Source organism: Mustelus asterias, chromosome 23, assembly GCF_964213995.1.
Source record: "Mustelus asterias chromosome 23, sMusAst1.hap1.1, whole genome shotgun sequence".
NCBI classification, from domain to species: Eukaryota; Metazoa; Chordata; class Chondrichthyes; order Carcharhiniformes; family Triakidae; genus Mustelus; species Mustelus asterias.
The window spans coordinates 69,848,239-69,871,756 of NC_135823.1; the positions used below are offsets into that span (position 1 = coordinate 69,848,239).

The 23,518-nt window shown below is 41.9% G+C and overlaps 1 protein-coding gene across 4 annotated transcripts in view; it reads left to right on the forward strand.

Annotated features, from left to right (window-relative positions):
- abcc1 (ATP binding cassette subfamily C member 1 (ABCC1 blood group)) overlaps positions 1-23,518 on the forward strand; it is a 110,939-nt gene that overhangs the window by 50,504 nt on the left and 36,917 nt on the right. The window contains exons 13-21 of one of the 4 annotated variants that reach the window (XM_078240912.1): positions 630-776; positions 2,048-2,135; positions 3,374-3,443; positions 6,953-7,079; positions 13,028-13,204; positions 15,850-16,017; positions 17,092-17,254; positions 19,111-19,140; positions 22,897-22,960. In XM_078240912.1, coding sequence (XP_078097038.1) covers positions 630-776; positions 2,048-2,135; positions 3,374-3,443; positions 6,953-7,079; positions 13,028-13,204; positions 15,850-16,017; positions 17,092-17,254; positions 19,111-19,140; positions 22,897-22,960 — 1,034 coding nt within the window. The remainder of the gene's footprint in view (positions 1-629; positions 777-2,047; positions 2,136-3,373; positions 3,444-6,952; positions 7,080-13,027; positions 13,205-15,849; positions 16,018-17,091; positions 17,255-19,110; positions 19,141-22,896; positions 22,961-23,518) is intronic. The other 3 variants (XM_078240913.1, XM_078240914.1, XM_078240915.1) reach the window with 3 other exon arrangements.

Consider the following 23,518-nt stretch of genomic DNA (forward strand, 5'->3'; position numbering starts at 1 on the left):
ATTGTAGATGGTGCTCGCTGGTCAAATTATAGTTTCAAGATAGTTTATTTTGAGTGTGAATTATTTACCTTTTTGCTTTAAAGATGAATCAGACAGGCACAATCTAGTGGTAACCTGTTGGGCAATAAAAGTTTTAAAGTTTATTTATTAGTGTCACAAGTAGGCTTACATTAATATTGCAATGAAGTTACTGTGAAAATTCCCTAGTCGCCAAACTCAGGCACCTGTTCGGGTACACTGAGGGAGAATTTAGCATGGCCAATGTACCTAACCAGCACGTCTTTTGGACTGCGGGAGGAACCCGGAGGAAACGCACGCACGCGCACGCACACACCAGACTGTGGCTCAAGCCAGGAGTTGACCCGGGTCCCTGGCGCTGTGAGGCACTGTGTATGTCGCTAATTAAGATATATCCTGACACCATGAGTATGGGAGTGTGTTGCTGATGGAGCAACTGAGTGTTCTAAATAAACAGCAGTGGATATCATTGATTTATGTTCAAGGTATCCTGTTAAAATGTTTCTATGGTAAATGAAACCCCATTTTTTTTTTTGTATGCAACATTTCTTCATCTATAAAATTGCAAGAAATTAATCCTGTAAAACTTGTTTCCCTTTCATTTTGAATAGGTTGCTTTATCTACGTTCGCAGTGTATGTACTTGTAGATGAGAAGAATGTGCTCGACGCCCAGAAGGCTTTTGTTTCATTGGCACTTTTTAACATTCTCCGATTTCCACTCAACATGCTCCCCATGGTCATTAGTAGTCTTGTGCAAGTAAGTAAATATTTACATTGATATAAGGATGTATTTATATTAATGCTGTACTGTTAAGGTGGGATGAGAATGTTCTTAGTATTGGCCAGGTTTTTTCAATGCTTCGCTTCGATCCACAAATATTTTTAATGTTTTTATATTCTATTGACAAAGACTCTGAGGGTGCACCGAACATAGCTAGCCAGGGAAGTTAAGGATGAAATCAAATGAACAGAAAAATTGTAAAAGAAAAAGCGCTAAAGATGACTAAAAAATAATAGCGAAATTGGAATATGAGAGAAAACTGGCAAGAAATATAAAGTAAGAAGTTTAACAACACCAGGTTAAAGTCCAACAGGTTTATTTGGTAGCAAAAGCCTCACAAGCTTTCGGAGCCTTAAGCCCCTTCAGGTGAGAGGGAATTTCCCTCTCGCCTGAAGAAGGGGCTTGGGGCTCTGAAAGCTTGTGTGGCTTTTGCTACCAAATAAACCTGTTAGACTTTAACCTGGTGTTGTTAAACTTCTTACTGTGTTTACCCCAGTCCACATCTCCACATCAAGAAACAGACAGTACAAACAGAGCCAGTGTATGTGGTTTATTTAGACTTTCAGAAGGCTTTTGTTGAGAGGATGTTTCCTCTCGCGAGGGAATCGAGTATAAGGGGGCACAGTTTTGAATGGGAGACCCCTTATTTTTAGACAGATGAGGAATAATTAATTCCCTGAGGGTTGTTAACCTTTGGAATTCTCTTCCATGGAGGCTGGGTCATCAAATATATTCAAGGCTGAGTTAGACAGATCGACAAGGGAGTCAGGGTGGAGTTTAAAGTCACAATCCAATCAGCAATGACCTTATTGAATGGTGGAGCAGACTCGACGGGCTGAGTGGCCAACTGCTCTTCCTATTTTTTATGATCTGTGCAGTAACCTCGCGGTCCTTTTACGCAGTGCTGGCTCTGCCACTTAATGCCCAGTACAAGTGAGATTAGCATGCACAACACCTGTTTTGTCCGTTTGTCCAGTAAAATTGCGAAAGGTCCAGTTTCAGACGCATAGATGCCCAAGGCGTCTTCAAACCTTTCCATTGCCAATCGCCTATTTTTCTCACACAAGACAGCTGGCTGGAAAATCTTCCAAGAAAGGTCAATGAGTTACGATAATAACTCCAAACTTCTTTCTGTTATCTCTTAGTTGTGCTTAAAATATAAATGAGCTATATTTAATCTTTTTTTGTCAAGGTTTGTTTTAAAGTTAGCTAATTTTCGTCATCTCTTTAACTCCTCTTTTCTTCAGGCAGGTGTTTCCTTGAAGCGCTTGGGTACCTTCCTCTCTCATGAGGAACTGGATCTTGACACAGTGGACAGACATTTAGTCCGCTCCTGTAAGTAGTAGATCATCTTTCCCTGAATAAACGGTAAACAATTTCTGCACAACATCATGCATTGTATTCATGTTTTTACTTGTTCCTTGTTCTGTCTAACATTGATTAAAACGATCAAGACATTGTTGTCATATTTGCATGCAAAAGCTCTCCTTATGTAAAGTTTATTTTATCAATTCAAGATTACCTTTACAGTCTTGATTGTTGAATGCATTCCTAGTTAGATAAGATGGTGGGATAAATTATGAGCATGTGCTTCCCGATGTAATGCTTCCCAATCTTGCCTTTGCGTTTGGGGAGAGGCATTGAGCAAGCCAGTCGCTGCCACTTGTTCAAACAAAAAGAACAGGGAGAGAATATGAAGGAAATGTCATCCTTGATTATTCTCCAAAACCTCTGGTGGTGGATCCCGCACATCTTTTGGCAAAGCTTTAGGCGCAGGTGGCTTAACCACACACCTGCTTCCCTCTTTCACCCCTAGCCACACTCTGGTAGTGCATGCAAAAGACTAGTGATTGGAGTGGCACGGTGGCACAGCAGTTAGCACTGCTGCTTCACAACGCCAGGGACCTGGGTTCAATTCCGGCTTGGGTCACTGTCTGTGCAGAGTCTGCACGTTCTCCCTGTGTCAGGGTGGGTTTCCGCCGGGTGCTCCGGTCCCCTCCCACAAGTCCAAAAGACGTGCTGGTTAGGTGCATTGGCCATGCTAAATTCTCCCTCGGTGTGCCCAAACAGGCGACTAGGGGATTTTCACAGTAACTTCATTGCAGTGTTAATATAAGCCTACTATATACAATAAATAAACTTTAAAACTGGAGTGATAGGTTCCCCTGCTTATTAGTAATTTAATTAAAAGCTAGAGCTTGTTTTTATATGGTGCATTTCATGTTCTCAAAATATTTCAATGAGCTTCACTCAACGAACTGCTCCTGAAGTCCAGTGTATATATGTTCTTTTTGCAATTCATTTGAAACTATATTCCCTCGAATTACTTTGCTGTAATGCATTTGGTAGGAATCATTTTGATTTTAAATTAACTGACCATTTCCCACAACTCCCCTCCCTAGTTCATGGACATTAGGACAATCTTAATACTTCCACAATGTCCTGGCTATGGTCAGTTAGGACAGGAACTGCCAAGGACCAAACCTGGGGTTGCTATGGGTGGGAGTTTTAAGGATTAGAAAGATGTCATTTTGTTTGCATGGAAGTTAAATTATATTTTTTTGTCCAATTAGCATCAAACAGTATCATCATTAATAACGGAACTTTCAGTTGGTCCAAAGAAGATTCTCCGTGCCTGAACAAGTAAGAAGTAAAATGAGCATGTTTTGTGATTTACCTATACATATATAACATATAGCATATGTCTTGTGTGTTTTCTGCGGATATTGTAATTCATTTCAAATAATGCTAATGTTGGCAATTTAATCAAAAACAATGTATGGAAAGATGCCCAGGTTTGTGCTTTTGCAGAATGCATTTCTTCATTTTTATAATCTATATTAACACTGACTTGGGAGATGATTGTGCAAACAAGGAGTTTGGAGAGGTCATGGATGCTGGAGATGGGGCTGGTAGTTGAAAAGGCCAGAGGGGTAAGGGAGGGTTTATTTCTAGACAGGGCGGGACTTGAATACAGAAGCAGGTATAGTACTTTATATTGCTTTTTCCATACCTCTGCCAGATTGTCTGTTAAAAGACAAAGCGGCTTTTCTTTTATGTTTGAATCAGTGCTTCTGTTGCTACCATTGATGCTCCTGTGACTTTCTGGGTGGTGTCTGGAATGTAATCTAATGTATTAATCTGTGTAAAGTCTCGATATTCATTATAGGTGTGGACCGTGCACACATGCATGCATTGGTTTTTGATCCAGGCTATTTTCATAGATGATCTGAATTGCAGTGGAATGAATGGACTGAGAATGCCCATGATACCAGCGCAACTAATTACTCTGGTACAGCTCCCTAAAGACCAGAGTGAGCTTTGATCGATCCAGTGTTGAAGTCGACGTAAATGTTGCAGAAAGCTTGCTATTGTAATCTATTTTATTAGAATAACATGTGCTGATTTGTGACCACCACAAAAGCAAACCATGCAATCATTTACCCTCTCACCAGATAAGAATTTGAGATAAAAACCAAGACTGATGGAATTAATATGATCCGTGTAAATGATTGATACCTGGCACAAACAGTATATTTACTGTGATTACGCACTTTACAATTTTCCTTGATGCCAGAGTATTTTTGTATTTTGTGGTAGGCAGTAATGTGGAGTTGAAGTTACAGTCAGATCATCCATGAGCTTATTTAATGGGAGAACCAGGCTCGAGGGGCTGAGTGGCCTACACCTGCTCTGAATTCATATGTTTGTATGCTTCTACAGCATTCAACTCTTGGTGATCTCCGAGATGTGGTCACTTACTTTTTAAGACAATGTTAGGCTATCATGGAGTCTTTGTGCTTGCGGTATATTTGGCTTTAGTCCAGCTGCTGATTTAGGGAAAAATCATTTAAAAACTGCAGGGGATTTGCTAAAACAAAAGGACGTAAAACAAATCCTTTGAGCCTCCATTCATCATGACATTTCTGCAACCACTGCAGTCACTTCTTTAATTCCGCCTATGATGCTCTTTTCTTTCTTCTTGTCCTTGCTGTGTTCCACTTGCGCAGTTGTTGTTGGTGTGGCCCCCGGCTTTGCTGCCTTGAGTTTCGGGGTGGGGAGGGGGAGGTACAGATTTGAATGTGTCTGGTCGCACGGTTGGGTTAATCAATTCAACAACAGGTCTGGTTGAACTGCATCGAGCACTGTTGGTTCTTGCACCCCCACTAAAACTTCTCATTTGTTTAGAGCCATCCTAGAATGCAAAGGCAACAACTATTTCTCCGCTAGAAACTGCCTTCTTAAATCCCTCCCATCCCTGTCTTTCTCCACCCTCAATTGCAAGGATTTCATGATGTTCCTTATCATTAAGGTCAATCATTTGTTCAGTCGCCACCTCCACATTACGTTCTTCCCCTTTGTCCCCCATGGCAAACCTCCCCCAAGATTCCCCACCCTGTTCTAACCTTCAAACCCACATCTTTTTTTAGTTTCTCTTCTATTTCCTGTCCTTGCTCATGAGACCCACTCGTGTTCTGTTGATCTCATTGCTGCTAAACACTGACCACACATTTTCTCAGCTATAGTTAAGTATTGGGAGGACAGAAGTCATTGTCTTCTTTCCTTGCCACAAACTCTGTTCCCTAGCTATTGACTCTTCCTCTTATCAACTGTTTTGACACTGAGCCAGTCTGTTCATAATCTCAGTGTCGTTTTTGACGTTGAGGAGCTTTCGACCATGTATCTGTGTTATAAAGACTTCCCATTCCCGCCTCATAACATTACCCAACTCTGCCTCTGCCTTAGTTTAGCTGCTGAGGAAACCCCCTCATCCATGTTTTATCTCTACATTTGACTATTCCAATACTCTCCTGGCCGGCCTCCCATTTTCCACCCTCCATGAACATCAGGTCATTCAAGGTTCTGCTGCTGGAGGTCTAACTCTTCAAGTCCCATTAACCTATTACTCCTGTACTCACTCACCTCCATTGGCCTCTTGTTAAGCAATGCCTTGATTTAGAATTCGCATCCTTGTTTTCAGTTCCCTCCATGGCCTCGTGCCTGCTTATCACATCGGCTCCACAACCCTCCAAAGTACCTGTGCTGCTCTGCCTCTGGTCTCTTGGACTTTGGTCACTCCATCTGCAATTGTGCCTTCAGCTGCCGAGATGCTAAACTCTAGAATTCCCTCCCTAATGCTTTTAACCATTCAAGAGGCAGCTAGATATAGCACTTGGGGCGAATGGGATCAAAGGTTATGGGGGGAAAGCAGGATTAGGCTATTGATCGTGATGACTGGCAGAGCAGGCTCGAGGGGCTGAATGGCCTCCTCCTATCTTCTATGTTTCTGACTTTATACTTTACTTTCCTCCTTTAAATACTCCTCAACACTTACCATGTTGAAGACATTTGATCCTGTTAGAATTGGCTTTCTAAAAATTTTCTTCATTTAATTGTCATTGAATGCAATGCTAATTACAGTTGAAAAGCCTAAAAACTTGCACTGGGTGATAACCAATTTAACTAAACTGTACAATATTATTGCCTGTTGATATAGCAGAGCAATTGAGTGTTCAGTAAATGGTTAAAAGCATTATCTATATTTATCTTACATGAACACTTGAGTATATAAAAGGAATGTGAACTAATTTTCAGTCCACAAGTAACATTCTTTCAAGTTATGGAAGTGAATTATGTAAAATTCAGTAATTATAACTTGCTTGACTTCTTTAACCCCCAGGATAGCAGTACTTCTAACCTAAGATAAAAGCAAATTACTGCAGATTCTGGAATCTGAAACCAAAAGAGAAAAAGCTGGAAAATCTCAGCAGGTCTGGCAGCATCTGGACTCGAAATGTCAGCTCTTTTCTCTCCTTACAGATGCTGCCAGACCCGCTGAGATTTTCCATCATTTTCTCTTTTGGATAGTAAGTCTAACCTTTTGGGTAACGAATGTCTGTGTGTAATGGGAAATGTTGTGTATGATCAGTTACTATTACCCTCTTTTATACCCAGAGCAAAATAATCAGCAGGAAGTTGTAGCAAAGGCAGTACTGGTATCCGAATAGCATTTGATCAAATACCGATACTTGACATGCTTTTACTATTTATTCTACTGCTGCTGAGATCTAACTTTCTTTTGATGCTGATTCTTGTTAATTTTCTGATTTTTATGGTACATTCATTGCTCCATATCAATATTTTTCTCACAGCATTGATGTAGAAATTCCTGAAGGTTCTCTTGTGGCTGTGGTTGGACATGTTGGATGTGGAAAATCCTCCCTGCTCTCCGCATTGCTTGGGGAAATGCAGAAAATGGAAGGTTATGTTGCTGTTAAGGTAAATCCTCTTTCTGCCCTCTTCCTCGTGTGCCTAACAATTCCGAATTAACAGTAACCTAAAGAATCATAAAATCCCGACAGTGCAGAAGGAGGCCATTTGGCCCATCGAGTCTGCACCGACCACAATCCCACCCAGGCCCTATTCCCCGTAACCCCACATATTTACCCTGCTAATCCCCCGACACGAGTCAATTTAGCATGGCCAATCAACCTAACCCGCACATCTTTGGACTATGGGAGGAAACCGGAGCACCCAGGGGAAACCCACACAGGGAGAACGTGCAAACTCCACACAGATAGTAACCTGAGGCCGGAATTGAACCCGGGTCCCAGTACTGGGAGACAGCAGTGCTAACCACCGTGCCACCCCAGTTATAAAATGTTCTAACTGAATCGTTAGAGCAAGTGTAACCTTGAGGCTGGATAAAGAACACACACTCTCTTCTAACTAAGGTTTCATGCTATCTATGATTGGGTTGCTTCTGCATATTCTTGCTTGCAATTTGTGACAATCTGCTGATTCTGTACTAATCATTACCCACTATGGTAATCGGTTGCCTGAGCAATGCAAGTATATAGTACTCCAGGGCACTGATGGCCAGCTAGCCAGCCCCGTTAGTGAAACTTGGTCAGGTATATCTGACACGGAGGGCTGGGATTCTTCTCACTTGATTCCTGATAACTGTATGAGGCAAAGCCTGAATGGCTAGGGTGGTCCTGGCTGGGTGAGCTTCAGAAGTTTACTAATGCTCTGCTCTAGCAAGCAATGCCAATTTTAATGGTATAGCCACTGTGCATACTTGAGAATTCCTCAGTCTCGGCCTTGCAAACTTGCATGTATGCTGTCTGAATTTGGGTAAATAGGCTGTGTCCTTTTTGGGAGAGTTCGTACACTTCATGTTGGGTAAACAGAACGTGTAAGTGTGATTTTTCTCAGTGGATGGAACTGAAGATTGTTCAACATACTAGTGTGTGCTTGTGTATGCCAGAGTTGACATGCTTTCATGGGGCATGGGTGTCTCTGACCAGGCCTGCATTTGTTGCTCATCTCTATTTTCCCTGGAGAAGGTGGTGGTGGATTGTCTAGTTGAACCGCTGTAGTCCAAGTGGTGTAGGTACACCTACAGTGCAGTTAGGGAGGGACCATAGTTGATGCAAAAACAGAAGTTGCTGAAAGCTGCGACCTCTCTGCTCAGGTACCAGCTTTGTAAATCGCATTTGTACTTTTCTCCAGTCTTCCTGTGTCCTTTTTGTACCTTTTATTGATGGAGACCAATTTTGTGCATGGTAATCTCAAGATTGGACTGACCAGAGTTCTGTCCAAGTTTAATACATCATCACTACTTTTGAGTTCCTTATCCCCGGAAAAAAATCCGAGCGCGTTGTTAGTATTTTCAGTGATTTTGCTGACCTTTTGATTGTTCACCTGCACCACACAGTCCTTTTGTTCTTGTACCCCATTCATTTAATTATTTTCTACAGTATAGGTGATATTCCTGCTATTATGTATTGTAAAGCAATGCATCTCTGTGTGATTAGTTACATGATGTGCTGTCATCAGAGGCTTTCGCAGGGTTCTATCTCTCTCCCACCTTGGACTGTGATGAAGCAACACGTATCTCAATAAACTCTGACTTGTTGGTCTAGTGATCCACCATGTGGCTGCCTATTCTTTTGTTCTTTGCTATAGAAGAGGCTCAGATCTCAAAACATAACAGTAAGAAAGAAAACTGGCGACGAGGTGTGACTTCTAGCAAGATGGTTGACAAAGACCAGTTATAAACAGGCAACGAGAAAACATAGTAGGGCGTAAAACCTTTACATTGCTACAGAGCCTTGTCCATCCTAAGAAGCCTGATTGAAAAAACCTACGAGGAAGTGATCAGGATTCTTGGAAGTCACTTTTCACCTAAACCAGTAATAATTGCCGAGGGATTCAGATTGCATTGATGGAGCCTAGAAGAGGATGAAAATATATCACAATATGTAGCAACATTAAGAAGGCTAGTGAAGAACCGAGTTTGCCTTGACCCTTGAAATCACTCTGTGAGACAGAGCTGTGAACTTCGAAATAAAGCAGTCCAAAGACAGTTGATCACCGAAAGCTCTTAATCATTAAAACTTGCTGTTGAGATCACTGTGTCCGTGGAATTGGCCGTGAAAGAAGCTCCTCAATTTGGAGCTGGAATAAAAATACATCAGATGGAAATGGACAGGAAGAAACCTCTTAAAATGCAGTCATGCCATAAGTTTGCCCAGGTGGGGACCATGAATGTTGGAGCAGAGAAAATAAATACAAAAGCTGTGGCAAAAAGAGCCACATAACAAAGGTGTGTTGGACACGATAGACTTCGCTAACTTTGTGCAAATACAAAAACATGTTGAAATCTACAAAAGGGGTTTACAAAATATCCAATGAGAACAAAAATTTCCCAGATGAGACCGGACTGGAGAAGATCCAGGAACTGAAACTAGGTGTCCAATCCATAAAAACGGATATGCAAAGGTTCTGAGTTTATCCAAAGTTAGACAGAAATGAAGTAAAGATGGATGTAGATACAGGAGTGGATGGACCCCTTCTCCCAGAAAGCATATACAATGGGAATCTTAAAACATACCACTAAAACCTTCAAATGGTGAAGGGAAATTTTTCTGCACTTTTTGGAAGTGTGTGGTTACACAAAATCCAGCTTAACTGGGGAGCAGTTAACCAATTAGTTGATAGCAAGAACACGCTGCAAAAACTTCTGGAGAAGTACAGGAAGGTGTTCGAGAATACCTCGGGATTCACGACTGGAGCGGAGGCAAAGCTCAAGATCAAACCAGATAGCAACCCGAGATGTTTCAAGGCAAGAACCCTGCCCAATGCAATTAAACTCAGTAGAAGTGGAACTAGAGGAAGTAGTTAAGGATAAAGTGATTGAACCTGTAGCGATGAGCGATTTGGGCAACCCCAGTCGTCCCAGTCATCCAATCTGATGGTTATTTACGATGAAGGTGGCAGCTGAGTTCAGCCACTGCTTATGATTGTTACTCACGAGGGATTGTTCTGTAAAAGCGCCTACTGTTCAGAATAACATTGATATTGGCCAAATGCCAGAAATCAACGGACCAAACCCTAAGTGGCCTCACTGGTGTCCAGTGTTATTTGGATGACATTCTAATCACAGCAGAAACATTTACACAACTGGGGAAACACTGGAGTGTCTAGAGGAGTACAGTCTCTGCGTGAAGCAAGAGAATGTGAATATTTCAAATCATCAATCGGTTATTCAGATCGGGTAATAGACAAGGATGGCCTCCACAAAAACCCTGAGAAAATTCCACCGACGCGTCACAGTTGTAATCGTTTTTAAGACTAATCAATTATGGGGAAAAAAGGAAATGACCACCCCATAGTAATGCTGGAACAAAAACAGAAAATGCTGGAAAATCTCACGTTATGGCAACTGTGGAGGAGTGGCTAATATCGTTCGCACCCTGGATGTTATCGAGCGCAGAACAAAATTATGCACAACTAGAGAAAGAAGCGCTCAGCACAACTTTTGGCATTAAACAATTTCACCAATACCTGAATGGTAGGCAGTTACCTTGTTGACTGATCACAGGCCATTGATGACCATTTTTGGTCCATCCTAGGGAATTCCATCATTAGCCGCAAGACATGTACAAAATTGGGCATTGATATCATCAGCGCACAATTATGAAATCAAGTATCGGGGATCAGAACAGCATGACAATGCAGGTGCTTTATCGAGATTGCCACTCCAGGACAAAACTGAATCACAAGACAGCTGAATCAACATATATTTCTCCCAGGTAGAGAATGAACCAGTAACACTCCCCAATGCGAAGGCACAGAAGAATGACCTGCTAATGGGTAAGGTCATAGAAATGGTTTGAAGAGGAACATCATTGGACAAACAAAAGAAGAGCCCTGAATTCACAACTTATATCATGAGGGAATTTGAGTTGCCGTCCAGAATGGAGTATTGTTATGGGGATAAGGGTGATCAACCCTCCATGCTTATGAAGCTGAATCCTGGATCAACTGCACAAAGGTCATCCAGGGGTAGTGCGGATGAAAGAGCTTGCATGAAGCTGTTTTTAGTGGCAAGGACTTGAAATAGAAGAAAAAGTGGGGCAGTGCCAGTCATGCACTAGAATATGGAATACTCCACCTCTACAACCACTTCACCTGTGCGATTGGCTAAAACAGCCTTAGCAGAGGGTATATATCGACTTCACGGGACCCGTTGAAGGCTACATATTTCTTGTCCTAGTGGACACGCATTCAAAGTGGCCTGAAGTCAGGATGATGAAATCTACCATGACATATGTTCAAAGATGAAGGTTTGCTATTTAGGAAAGTAAACCAATAGGACAGGAGTCATGTCCTATTGGAACATGACTCCTGCCGCCACACAAAATTCATCAGCAATGTTGTTCCCGAGAAGAAAACAGAACCAAATTTGATCAATTCACATCACCTGACACTAGTAGAGTGACAACAGCAAGCACCAGTTACTCGCTGTGAACAAACGTCAAAACAGAGGCGTTTCAAACAAGGAGAAAGAGTTTTAGCGAGAAACTACTCTACAAATGATATGTGGGTACCTTCAACCATTCTAGCTAAGATGGGCCCAATTTCTTACACAGTGCAACTTGATGATGAGAGAATACGGAGGAGACGCGTAGATCAAATCCTCGCTTCAAAAATTAAATTAACGGAGACAGTATCAAAAAGGCTTACATCAGGCATCCAAGGTTGTAAAATTCCTGAACCAAGATTTACTCCAGAACCAAGTTCGGATTCTAATCCTCTAGAACAACTAACCTGTCTGGAAGCTGACAGCGAAGCAACTTTCCAAGTTGGAGTACCTGATATTTGTGAGGAAGAGGCTACCGAAGATGTCCAAGATTAGACTCTGGAATGTTGTATCTTACCGAAATAAAATCAACGTCCATCAAAGAGTCTTGTATTAATTGTATATATGCAGATGATAATATTTGGTAATGTAACTGATGTTTGTAGTGGGTTATCATTAACGTTTAAAAGTTTGTCGTACTACTGAAGTAAAGGGTGAGGGATGTTATGTACTGTAAAGCAATACATCTCTGTGATTAGTCACAATGTACTGTGAGCTTCTACCTTCTGTTCCATCTTAGACTGTGGTGAAGCAACACCTATCTCAGTAAACCCTGACTTGTTGGATAAGTAATGCATGGTGTGGCTACCAATTCTTTCGCTCTTTGCTGTAGAAGGATAAGCCCCAAAACATAACACCTAACAAAGTGCATTACCTCACATTTATCTATGTTGCAGTTTATTTGAGACTTAACTACCCAGTCTGTATAGGTCTGATGCATTATTGTGTTAAGTTGCATTCCAGTATTGGCTTTTGCTAATTTGGTATCATCTGCAAACATTGAAATTGAGTCACCTTATTCATCAATCCAATTCATTCATGTAAATTATGAATGACCGTGATCTCAGCACTGATCTTGTGGAATACTGCATTCTCTCCTCCTCCCATCTGAATAGATAACCCCTTATCCTTACTCTCTGCATTCTACATTTCAGCAAATTTATCCATCTAACCATTTGTCCCCTGATTCTAAATGCCCTAACTGTTATCAAAAGCCCAGAGGTTTGAATGTCCCTGTTAGATAAAAGAATATGCAGTGTGTCCTGTGCCATGCCATGTGGGATAATGTTGTTTTGCTTGGCTAATTGATTTTGTTCTAAACCATTATTGATATCGATGCAGCTTGCAGTTATGTGGGAACAATTGAATAAAAGTTTTGCTCCTGTGAACTTTTCTGTTTATTACGCAGCATCCGCTGTCATGCTGGTTTATTTGCAGTAACAAATATATGAAAATACAGATTACATTGAGGACAAAATGTAGAAGGGAAGATTACTCTGTTTCTATTTATCTACAGGGTTCAGTGGCATATGTCCCTCAGCAGGCATGGATCCAAAATGCATCTTTAAGAGACAATGTTATCTTTGGTCAAAAATTAATGGAAGACTGGTACAGAAGTGTGGTTGAGAGCTGTGCGCTTCTACCTGACCTGGAGAGTCTGCCTGCAGGAGATGAGACTGAAATAGGCGAGAAGGTTCAGTATGCATATGCATTTTCTAAATGCGTGATCCCTATACTAGTGACTTTAGTGTCTGTTGCTAAGGTTTAAAAAGTTTGATGGTGCAAGACATTTCTTTTCCCTTGTGTATGATGATCGACTGATCTGTATTGCTGGATCACATGTTGCACCTTGCAGAAATATCTTAGAATCATTAGAATCCCTACAGTGCAGGCCATTCAGCCCATTGAGCCTGCATCGATGACAATCCCACCCAGGCTCTATCTCCGTAACTCCACATATTTACCCTGCTAATCCCCCTGACACTTTGGGGCAACTTAGCATGGCCAATCCACCTAACCTGCACATCTTTTGGACTGTGGGAGGAAGCCAGAGCACCCGGAGAAAACCCACGCAGACACGGGGAGAATGTGGAGACTCCACACAGACAGTTACCCAAGGCCGGAACTGAACCCGGGTCCCTGGCGCTGTGAGGCAGCAGTGCCAGCCACTGTGCTGCCCATCAGATAATAGAAAAAAAGGTCGAAGACATTATATAAACACAATGCATGACAGGATATACTTGTGTGTGCATAAAGGAACATTAGGATTAGCAGTAGACCTTTCAGCTTCTTGAGTATGCTGATGGCTAACCTGAACTTCAACTGCATTTAACAGCTGCTGTGAGTTTGTGGTTGTAATTTGTTGCTAGGCGAATTTCAGTTGTTTGTTTATAAAAGGTTTATAAAATGATGAAGCAGATAGATAGAGTGAACGTTCAAAGACTATTTCCTCGGGTGGATGGAGCTATTACAAGGGGGCATAACTATAGGGTTCATGGTGGGAGATACAGGAAGGATATCAGAGGTAGGTTCTTTACGCAGAGAGTGGTTGGGGTGTGGAATGGACTGCCTGCAGTGATAGTGGAGTCAGACACTTTAGGAACATTTAAGCGGTTATTGGATAGGCACATGGAGCACACCAGGATGATAGGGAGTGGGATAGCTTGATCTTGGTTTCAGATAAAGCTCGGCACAACATCGTGGGCCGAAGGGCCTGTTCTGTGCTGTACTGTTCTATGTTCTATGTTCTTTTTTGTTTAGATGATTTGGAAGCAGTGGAAAACACCTGAATAGATGATGAGTAAATCAGGAGTTGAATATGTGCCAAACGCGGGCAATTGGGATTAGCTTAGGGGATAAAAATAAAGGGCGGTATGGACAAGTTGGGCCGAAGGACTTGTTTCCATGCTGTAAACCTCTGACTCTAGTATGTGCAGGCTATTGTTAGGCGCCAGAGTGTGGCGACTAGGGGAATTTCACAATAACTTCATTGCAGTGTTAATGTGAGTCTTACCTGTGACACTAATAAATAAACTTTATTTTTTACTTTACTTTGGTTGGCAAGTGTCAAATATTTTAAAGAGGAAGAAAAATTGAAACAAAAAGGAAATAAAGAATAGGATTGTGTTCTTTAGGTTAGTCCACATTAGATATTTGCCTCAAATAATAATGGTCACCAAAAGCAACACGTCTGGTGCTCATTAATTTATATAAATTAGAAAAAACTCAGTGTTGTCTACACTTAAAACAGAATTGTAAAGGACAAATTATTGAAATCTGTATCTTTGTTGGAGAGCAAAAAGCTCCCTTTCCACTGCTTTTTCAAAAACATCTTGGAGTCTTGCGCTTAATAAAATGTAAGAAGTTGAGATTTCCAGGAATTACAATACGGATCCATAGGAAGATTTGCAGCACCAAAGGAGGTCAGATATTGACACAGTGACCCATTGTAACATGAGGTGGAGATGCCGGCATTGGACTGGGGTGGGTACAGAAAGCAGTCTCTCATCACCAGGTTAAGGTCCCAACAGGTTTATTTGGTAGCACGAGCTTTCGGAGCACTGCTTCTTCATCAGGTGAGTGGGGAGGTAGGTTCACAAACATGGCATATATAGGCAAAGACACAATTGCAAGATAATTACAGATTGGAATGTGAAGAATGGTTGGAATGTGAGTCTTTACAGGTACAAACAATGTTTTGATTTGATTTATTATTGTCACATGTATTAACATACAGTGAAAAGTATTGTTTCTTGTGTGCTTATACAGACAAAGCGTACCGTTCTTAGAGAAGGAAACGAGAGAGTGCAGAATGTAGTTATTGTGTGTGGAGAGAGGGATAATCACAGGTTAAAGAGGTGTGAATTGTCTCAAGCCAGGACAGTTGTTAGAATTTTGCAAACCCAGGCAGTATGGTGGGGGTTTCAGATAGTGTGACATGAACCCAAGATCCCGGTTGAGGCCGTCCTCATGCATGTGGAACTTGGCTATCAGTTTCTGCTCGGCAATTCTGCCTTGCCATGTGTCTTGAAGGCCGCCTTGGAGAATGCTTACCCCAAGATCAGAGGCTGAATGCCCTTGACAGCTGAAGTGTTCCCCGACAGGAAGTGAACACTCCTGTCTGGCTGTGTTTGTGAACCTACCTCTCCACTCATCTGATGAAGGAGCAGTGCTCCGAAAGCTCGTGATTCCAAATAAACTTGTTGGACTTTAACCTGGTGTTGTGAGACTTCTTACCATTTTAACATGGATGATATACTTTTGTCCAAATCAGTAAAGGTTCATGTAAACAGGATCAAATTATTAAATATCTAAGAGTTAATTTTGTTTCTTTTCCAGGGTGTGAATTTATCAGGAGGTCAGAAGCAGAGAGTGAGTCTTGCTCGAGCAGTGTACTGTGATAATTCAGTTTATTTTCTGGATGATCCACTCTCTGCTGTTGATGCACATGTCGGTCGACATATTTTTGACAATGTAATTGGACCCAAAGGTTTACTCAAAGGCAAGGTGAGCAACCTTGGGATTTTAACTTGGTGACGTTAACATTTTCATCCCCTACTGTTGTGAAGTTGGAGAGAGTAATTGTAGATTGGGGAGGTAGGAAGTTAGAATTTGGTGTGTGTAAAATTATAAAATGCTTGGGTGGGGGGTGGGGGGGGTGGAGGAATCATTGCGTGATCGCGTTAAAAGGTGGCGCTTTTTCTGTGCTTAGAGATTTTAAAATGGAAGTACACAGAGAGCCCAAACTGAAACATTTATATCGAAAGGCCTAGCAGTAGTTTTTACCAAGACAAGAGGCTTTTGAATTTAGCCAATCAATTTGAATCAAGCACCTAGATACCAAAAACCTATTAAATTTAAATCTGATGGTTTTGACAACCTAGAACCAATCCTATTGTAGGAAATATTGATATGTCATCATTCATAAGAATGAGGCAAGGTGACAAAGAGGGGAGTGCAGCTGCCATCTACCAGAGCTAACAGCTCTTAACTCTTAGCTTTCAGCTCTCTCCTCCCTCTCTTTCTCTGTCGAGAATTGCTGGCTCTGAGCTTCAACTATGTCTTAGAGAAAGCACCATCTACATGGCAAAGGTACCAAAGAAGAAAGAAGTTCCAGACAGAAGAATCAACAGAGAAAGCCCAGAATATTCTGGAAGAGACAAAACCTGGTTGTAATTTAGAGAGTGACTAAATTCTATTTTGTTAATGAGTGAGATTTGAATTTATTTGAACAGCATTCCAATAAAATCTTGTTTTATTCAGGAATAGTTAAGAGGGATTTATTTGGTTTGATAATAGTTAAATTAATTTGCTCACTGTTAGTTAGATTGTTACATGTTGATTTTAGAGAGGATGTCAGGGATTTATTTTGTATTTAACCACTAGAAGTTGCTGAAGAGCAGGTCACACCACTTCTCTTTTTACAGATTATAGGGTGAGGTACTCCCCTCTGGGTGTTTCGGTGTTAGTTCTCGGGGGTGGGTGGTGGTGGGGGGGGGGGGGAGGGTAGAATCAACCTCTACTTTATAACACTGCCTACAAAAATAAATACATTTGGGTAAAACTAACTTTATTTTACAGACACGTGTCCTGGTGACTCACGGTGTTAGCTTCCTACCTCAAATGGACAGGATTCTTGTGATGGTTGATGGGAAAATCTCAGAATCTGGCACCTACAAGGAACTTTTAACGCAAAATGGGGCATTTGCAGAATTCCTTCGTACTTATGCTCCATCAGAAAATGGTGAGTTATTGCAAAAGATCATTGCGCTATGCAAAAGCACCTTTTCAATGTAGTCTTCTGCCGGTTCTGTATGAATCCAGTTTGGTGTAGTTTCAAAACCTTCCATTTCCTATGTGTGACTGCTCGACAGGCATCAGATCATTAGTAACATGATGGCCCATAACTTCCTAGCTCCCCAGTGTCGGATTTGGGGAGTACCCCAGAGATACGCTGGGGAATTCCTCTCTGAAGTTCCCAGGTAAGGTTTTACGCGGCAATTGTCCAGAAGCATTAACTTCCCCATGACAATTACGCTGCGCTGGGAACCATCTGACAAAGCGATTTAAATCGCTAACTCCGGATGGTTCTACCAGTTTTACACCAATGGATGGTTCTGTCAGAGTTAGAAGTAATAAAAGCAGCAAAAGTACTTCTGTCTTCAGCGTAACTATTTTAAAGACCCTCAGCCCCCGCCATACACTCTGGATCACCGACCCCAGCCTCACAGGGGGAGCTCCCCCAGGTGTGGACCTGACTGGGTTATTTAAAGACATTGCTTTACGGCGGCCTGGCTAATAAGAAAGGGGACATGGTCTCCTTGAGCTTGCTGGAGTTGTGCACAGTGATGGGGATTCTTTGGGGACTCTTCCGCTGCAGGCTCCAAGCGGGTCCGGCCAGCAGCAGTTTCAGCAAAGTTTTCCAGAACTGGTAAGTATTCTTTAAACAGTTTGTAATTCCAGCGGGCTATGAGTTTACACTGCTGGGTGGGAGTTATGGCCCGAAATCTTTGCACTGTTGTCTGCCTCACTTCGGAATCTGAATTCAAAATCAGAGATTTTGTACAGAGTCAATTTTGTACTCCTGATTTAGGGTGTTCCCTTGCATTTAAAGGTGCTATATAAATGCAAGTTGTAATGGTTGTTACTAAGGTAGCAGATCTCTATTGTACTTCTGATCTGAAAAGTCACTCTGATTATTTGTTAAAATGTGCTGAGTCTGTTCTGCACAGGACAATAATCTTTCAGCTGGATGTATTCTTTTAGTTCCTGGCCTGAGATTCTCAGTGGCAAGGCCAGTCATCCCCAATTGCCCTTGAAGGTGGTGGTAAGCAGTGTTCCTGAACTGCTGTAGCCTATCTGGAGTAGGTATACCTATAGTTCCGTTAGAGAGGGAGTTTCAAGTTTTTGACTCGGTGAAAGAATAACAATATAGTTCCAAGTCAGGATGTTGTGTGCCTTGGTGGAAAGCTTGCAGGTGGTGGTGTTCCCATGCGTCTGCTGCTCTTCCCTTTCTAGATAGTCACAGATTTGGAAGGTGCTATTAAACAAGGCTTGGGGAGTTGCTGTAGTGCATCCTGTAGTTGGTGTGCACTGCTGTTACCGGGCCTGGTGGTGGAGGGAGTGAATGTTTAAGGTGGTGGATGTGGTGCCAGTCAAGCGGGGCTGCTTTGTCCTGGATGGTGTTGAGCTTCTTGAGTGTTGTCGGAGCTGCACCCATCCAGGCAAGTGGGGAGTATTCCATCACACTCCTGACTTGTGCCTTGCAGATGGTGGACAGGCTTTGGGGAGTCAGAAATTAGTTACTGATATTAGGAGTCTTTGCAATTTGGGGTGTGAGACATTTTATAATTTTTGCTTGACATATCTACCAAAGAGTGTAATACAGTTTTTAGGTGATTGGGTGATTTTAAGGAATATAAATTCTTCTTCTTGTCTCGGGAAATCATTCTGTGTAAAGCAGGTGCATGAAACTCTTATGGTGTTTTACTATTGCGTCAATTCATAAACATTTGATACTTCTGCGAGCCCTAATTAAGGTGCAGCGTTTAGCGGTATTGTCTGAAATGATGAACTACCTTCTTTCCTGTCATCATGCAGTTATTGCCAATAGTGTGGAAGAGGAGAAAGGTTTGTATTGTCTTTTTAATACCCGGCAGCATAGCTGAAAAATCTGTAGATGCATGATGAGTTTTGTAGTAGGTATATCCAACACCATAACTATTATGTCAAGATTCATATGCATGAATAATTTGATCTTAATTAAAGACATGCATGGTCACGTTTCATTGTTAGATCAGACATCTAAATTTTAAAATTATTTGTGTCCATGTATATTGTATGGAAAACTACAGACATCAAAGTATTTTGATAAAATTGTTCCCATTGCAATGACTTCTAGTATTCTAATTGTACAAAGAGGAAAGATATGACAGTGCTGGAAATCGGAATGCAACAAACAGCTGGATTTTTTCCCAAATGTAGGTGTAATATTTTGAGTCGGGCAGTGGGGCATGATTTTCAAATCCCACAGGAACGTCAACCCCAAGAATCTTAACTTCAATAGAAAAGAATATTGGGCAAGGTGTGTATGGGGTGGCCAATGTTGACCTTCTGCCCAGTGAGTCCTTACCTGAAACCTCAACCTGACCCTTCTCTGGCCAGACATTGGATGTGCTATGAGGGCAGGTTGTGTGAACTTTGCTTGTATTCCCTTGGTTTTAAGGAATTGATGGATGGTCTGATTGGAGTGTTTAAAATTTTAGAAGGATTAGGTGGGGTGGATTTGGAGAACTGAAGCCCTCTGGCGGGAGAATTAAGAACAAGAGGCCAAGAACTCGGCCATTTAAGAGGGCTCCCAAATCCTCCTCGGGTCCTGGAAGCAGGTTTCTCACTTCCGGTCCTGCTTAGCGCCAGCACTGTTCTCTCTTCCCAAGCCTCCCCCAGTTACACTAGTTAATGCCAGTGCTCTTGTCCCTTCCCCATTTTGCTCAGTTAATGTAGGTGACAATAGATCCAATAATGAAATAAAGATACATTTGTCTATTCAGCGGTGGTTAGAATGTGAAACTCACTGCCTCCAAATGGATGACAAAAACAGCTCGGATGTCTTTGAAAGGAAACGAGACGAGTAAATGTGAGGAGAAAAGGAATGAAAAGATGCATTGAAAGGTGTAGATGCAATGGGAGGAGGCTTGTGTTGATTATATACACCAGCGCAGACTAGTTAGGGTAAATGTGTTGTGTAGACAATGTAATTCACTGAATTTGGTCAGCATTGTTTTCTGACACTGGGAAGTAGAAATTGAGAATTTCCACCCAGGAATAGGGACAGTAGGAGCCTATAGGAAACTCTTGTTAGTTAAGTGATAAGGTGCATTAGAATAGAATAGAATAGAATCCCTACAGTGCAGAAGGAGGCCATTTGGCCCATCGAATCTGCATCGACCACAATTCCACCAAAGCCCTATTCCCATAACCCCCCATATTTACCCCACTAATCCCCCTGACACTAAAGGGCAATTTAGCATGGCCAATCAACCTAAACCGCACATCTTTGGACTGTGGGAGGAAGCCGGATCACCCGGAGGAAACCCATGCAGACACGGGGAGGACGTGCAAACTCCACACTGACAGTGACCCGAGGCTGGAATTGAACCTGGATCCCTGGCTGCTGAGGCAGCACGGCTAACCACTGTGCCACCCCCGTTGCCACCGTGTCGCCCCTAAGGGGGTGAACTGCCATGATTTAATTGAATGATGGAGCAGGCCTGAGGGAATAAATGGTCTCTGCTTTTGATCCCATTTCTAGCACTTTCTGATTTTGTTTCTCTCGGTAACGTGTTGGATATCCAAACTGCTTGAATTTTGTTTTCTAATCTTGGTTAACATTAGAAATCTGCTTTTTGAGTTTTAGCAGCGTGATGAAGCGCTGGGTAACGGTCGGGTGGGGAATGATGTGGGAAGTACCATTTCTAGGAGTATCCCACAAAAACATGTCCCCCATTAGCCATGAATGAGGACTGTCCATGGTGCCAGGCTCTGCCCTCAGCTGAAAGCTGCAAGTGTGGCAGAGTGAAACCTGAAAACGTCAGTGCCATTTGCTTTAGCTCGTGCATGCTTAACATCCGTGGAATTTAAAGCAATCTACTTTAAAATGAACCTCTCTGATGCCAACTGACTGCAGTAATATGAACATTAGCACCGATATGGAAGTCGTTTCTGCTCGAGGATAAAATAAGACATATTTGTTAGAATCTTGTAAAGTGACGTGAATCTGTTGCTGCTACTGTGACTTCTAAGATGCTGTGAGTCCTGTTCAGCTTTGAAAATAATGCTGCCTTAATGCATTCACTTGGTGATGTCCTACTGGTAAACTGCGCGCTTGGATTTTCCCTGAATTGAATCCATTGTTTTGCTGTGATATTATGCACAGACTATTATGCAGGGCTCTTCGAGTATAATCTTTCAATTTGGAGTTGCCAGCTATTCATTGAAAAGGTTGGGGATATTTCGGATATCAAGGAGGTCAAATTTTTCCACAGTTGCAATCTTCAAGAAAAGATACTTTGGGCAGGATTATCTACTTTGCTCTCTCTCTCTCTCTCCCCACACTCCCTCCCCCACTCCCCCAAGCCTTCATTCTTAATGCTCTGTGTCGTGCTGCTGTATTTTTAATTGTGTTCTTATTTGGTTTTATTTGCATGGAAATATTGTAATGCTGGTCTGCCTCTTAGAAAATTAATTTGAAATATTGCTGAATTAATTGAATGCAAGTTAAAGTGGAAATCGGTTTAATTAAAATGAGGGGTTTTCTTTAAGAGTCCATAGCTTTGAACAGACAATGCACTAACTTGACTTGGTTCCTTATTTTAAATGTTAAAATTAGTCACTGGTAATATTTTTGAGTAAATTAGTTTCTTCTTGATCCTGAAGTCAACAAGCTGAGAGCCCATGTTATCAATTTAACCACACTTTCCACCCTGTGTGCCCATATGAAATAGATCTCAATTTCAGGATCCCATCCTCTATAAAGGGTTCTTTTCCATTCTTCTATACTTTGTAAAGACAAGTTGCTGTTATTTGAGTGACACAATCCGACTCTCATTTTCACTTCCTGAGTCCTGCGTGGAATGCTCCTCACTGCTGATTTGGCCCCGTGATTATCAACATGGTGAATCTACTTTTGGCCAAATCTTTGGCCCAATAAACTCTAATATTCATTGCACATGCTCCATTCTGGACCCTAGTAAATTTGATGTCCACTTTATCCATTCAGTAGATCGATGACTGATTCTTGAGGTAAATGTTTCTTATCGAAGATAATTAAGCAGCACGGTGGCACAGTGGTTAGCACTGCTGCCTCACAGTGCCAGGGATCTGGGTTCGATTCCTGGCTTGGGTAACTGTGGAGCCTGCATGTTCTCCCCGTGTCTGCGTGTGTTTCCTTCAGGCGCTCCGGTTTCCTCCCACAATCCAAAGATATGCATTTTAGGTGAATTGGCCGTGCTAAATTCTCTTTCAGTGTACTCGAACAGGCACCGGAGTGTGGCAACTAGGGGATTTTCACAGTAACTTCATTGCAGTGTGAATGTAAGCCTACTTGTAACTAATAAATAAATTTTTACTTTACTTTAAGCAGTGCTGTTTGTATACTCGGGTGGGTACCTGAATATTGCTCTAATTCATGTTATAAAACTATGACAACATTGAAAAATGATTTCAGCCTGTAGATTGGTGCTGGTAGATGTTGCTAAGCGGATACCATTGCTGTGTTTTAGACTCATCAAATATTACCATAATTGCTCTTCTGGCACCTCCCTCAATGGGGTAATACTAAATGTTTCATTTTTAAATTCTTTCATGGTTCGGAATTTGATGACCCAGCAGGAACGGAACAGGATCAGAACCACGTTAGTCCACGCAGGACATCAGAAAATTCCCCCCTCAGGTATGCTTTCTGCACAAATTTGAGCTGCCATTGTATGCTGCAACAAACAGGATGAGATTCTCCGGCTGAGTGTTTCCCGGTGGCGCGTTGTTTGCTAGCGGTGGGATTCCCTGGCCCTGCCACTGTCAATGGGAATTTCCATTGACGTCACCCCATGCCGGCGGGAAACCTGCGGGCAGGGATGTGCTGCCGGAGGAACCGGAAAACCCCGCTGGTGTGAACGGCTGGAGAATCCTGGCCACAATCTTTGAAAAATACGTTGAAGTATAATGAATCGTCGTTCATTGTGTGAAATATCTAGTCTACCAATCTGTTTTATGCTATGTGATGTAACGAAACAGTAGACCTGGTATGAATGCCTTACGAAACCCGACTCCACAAAAATCTGCAGTATAACAGATTTTTAAAAATTATAAAATATAACAAATGGAAACATTGCTGAAGGAACACCAAGAACTCCGAGTCAATAGGCCACTCGAATCAATCGGCATTGCATGGAATTTACTGCCAGAAGCAGATTGTTTATATAATGGATCTGTCGGTGTTTGTGTTGCACAA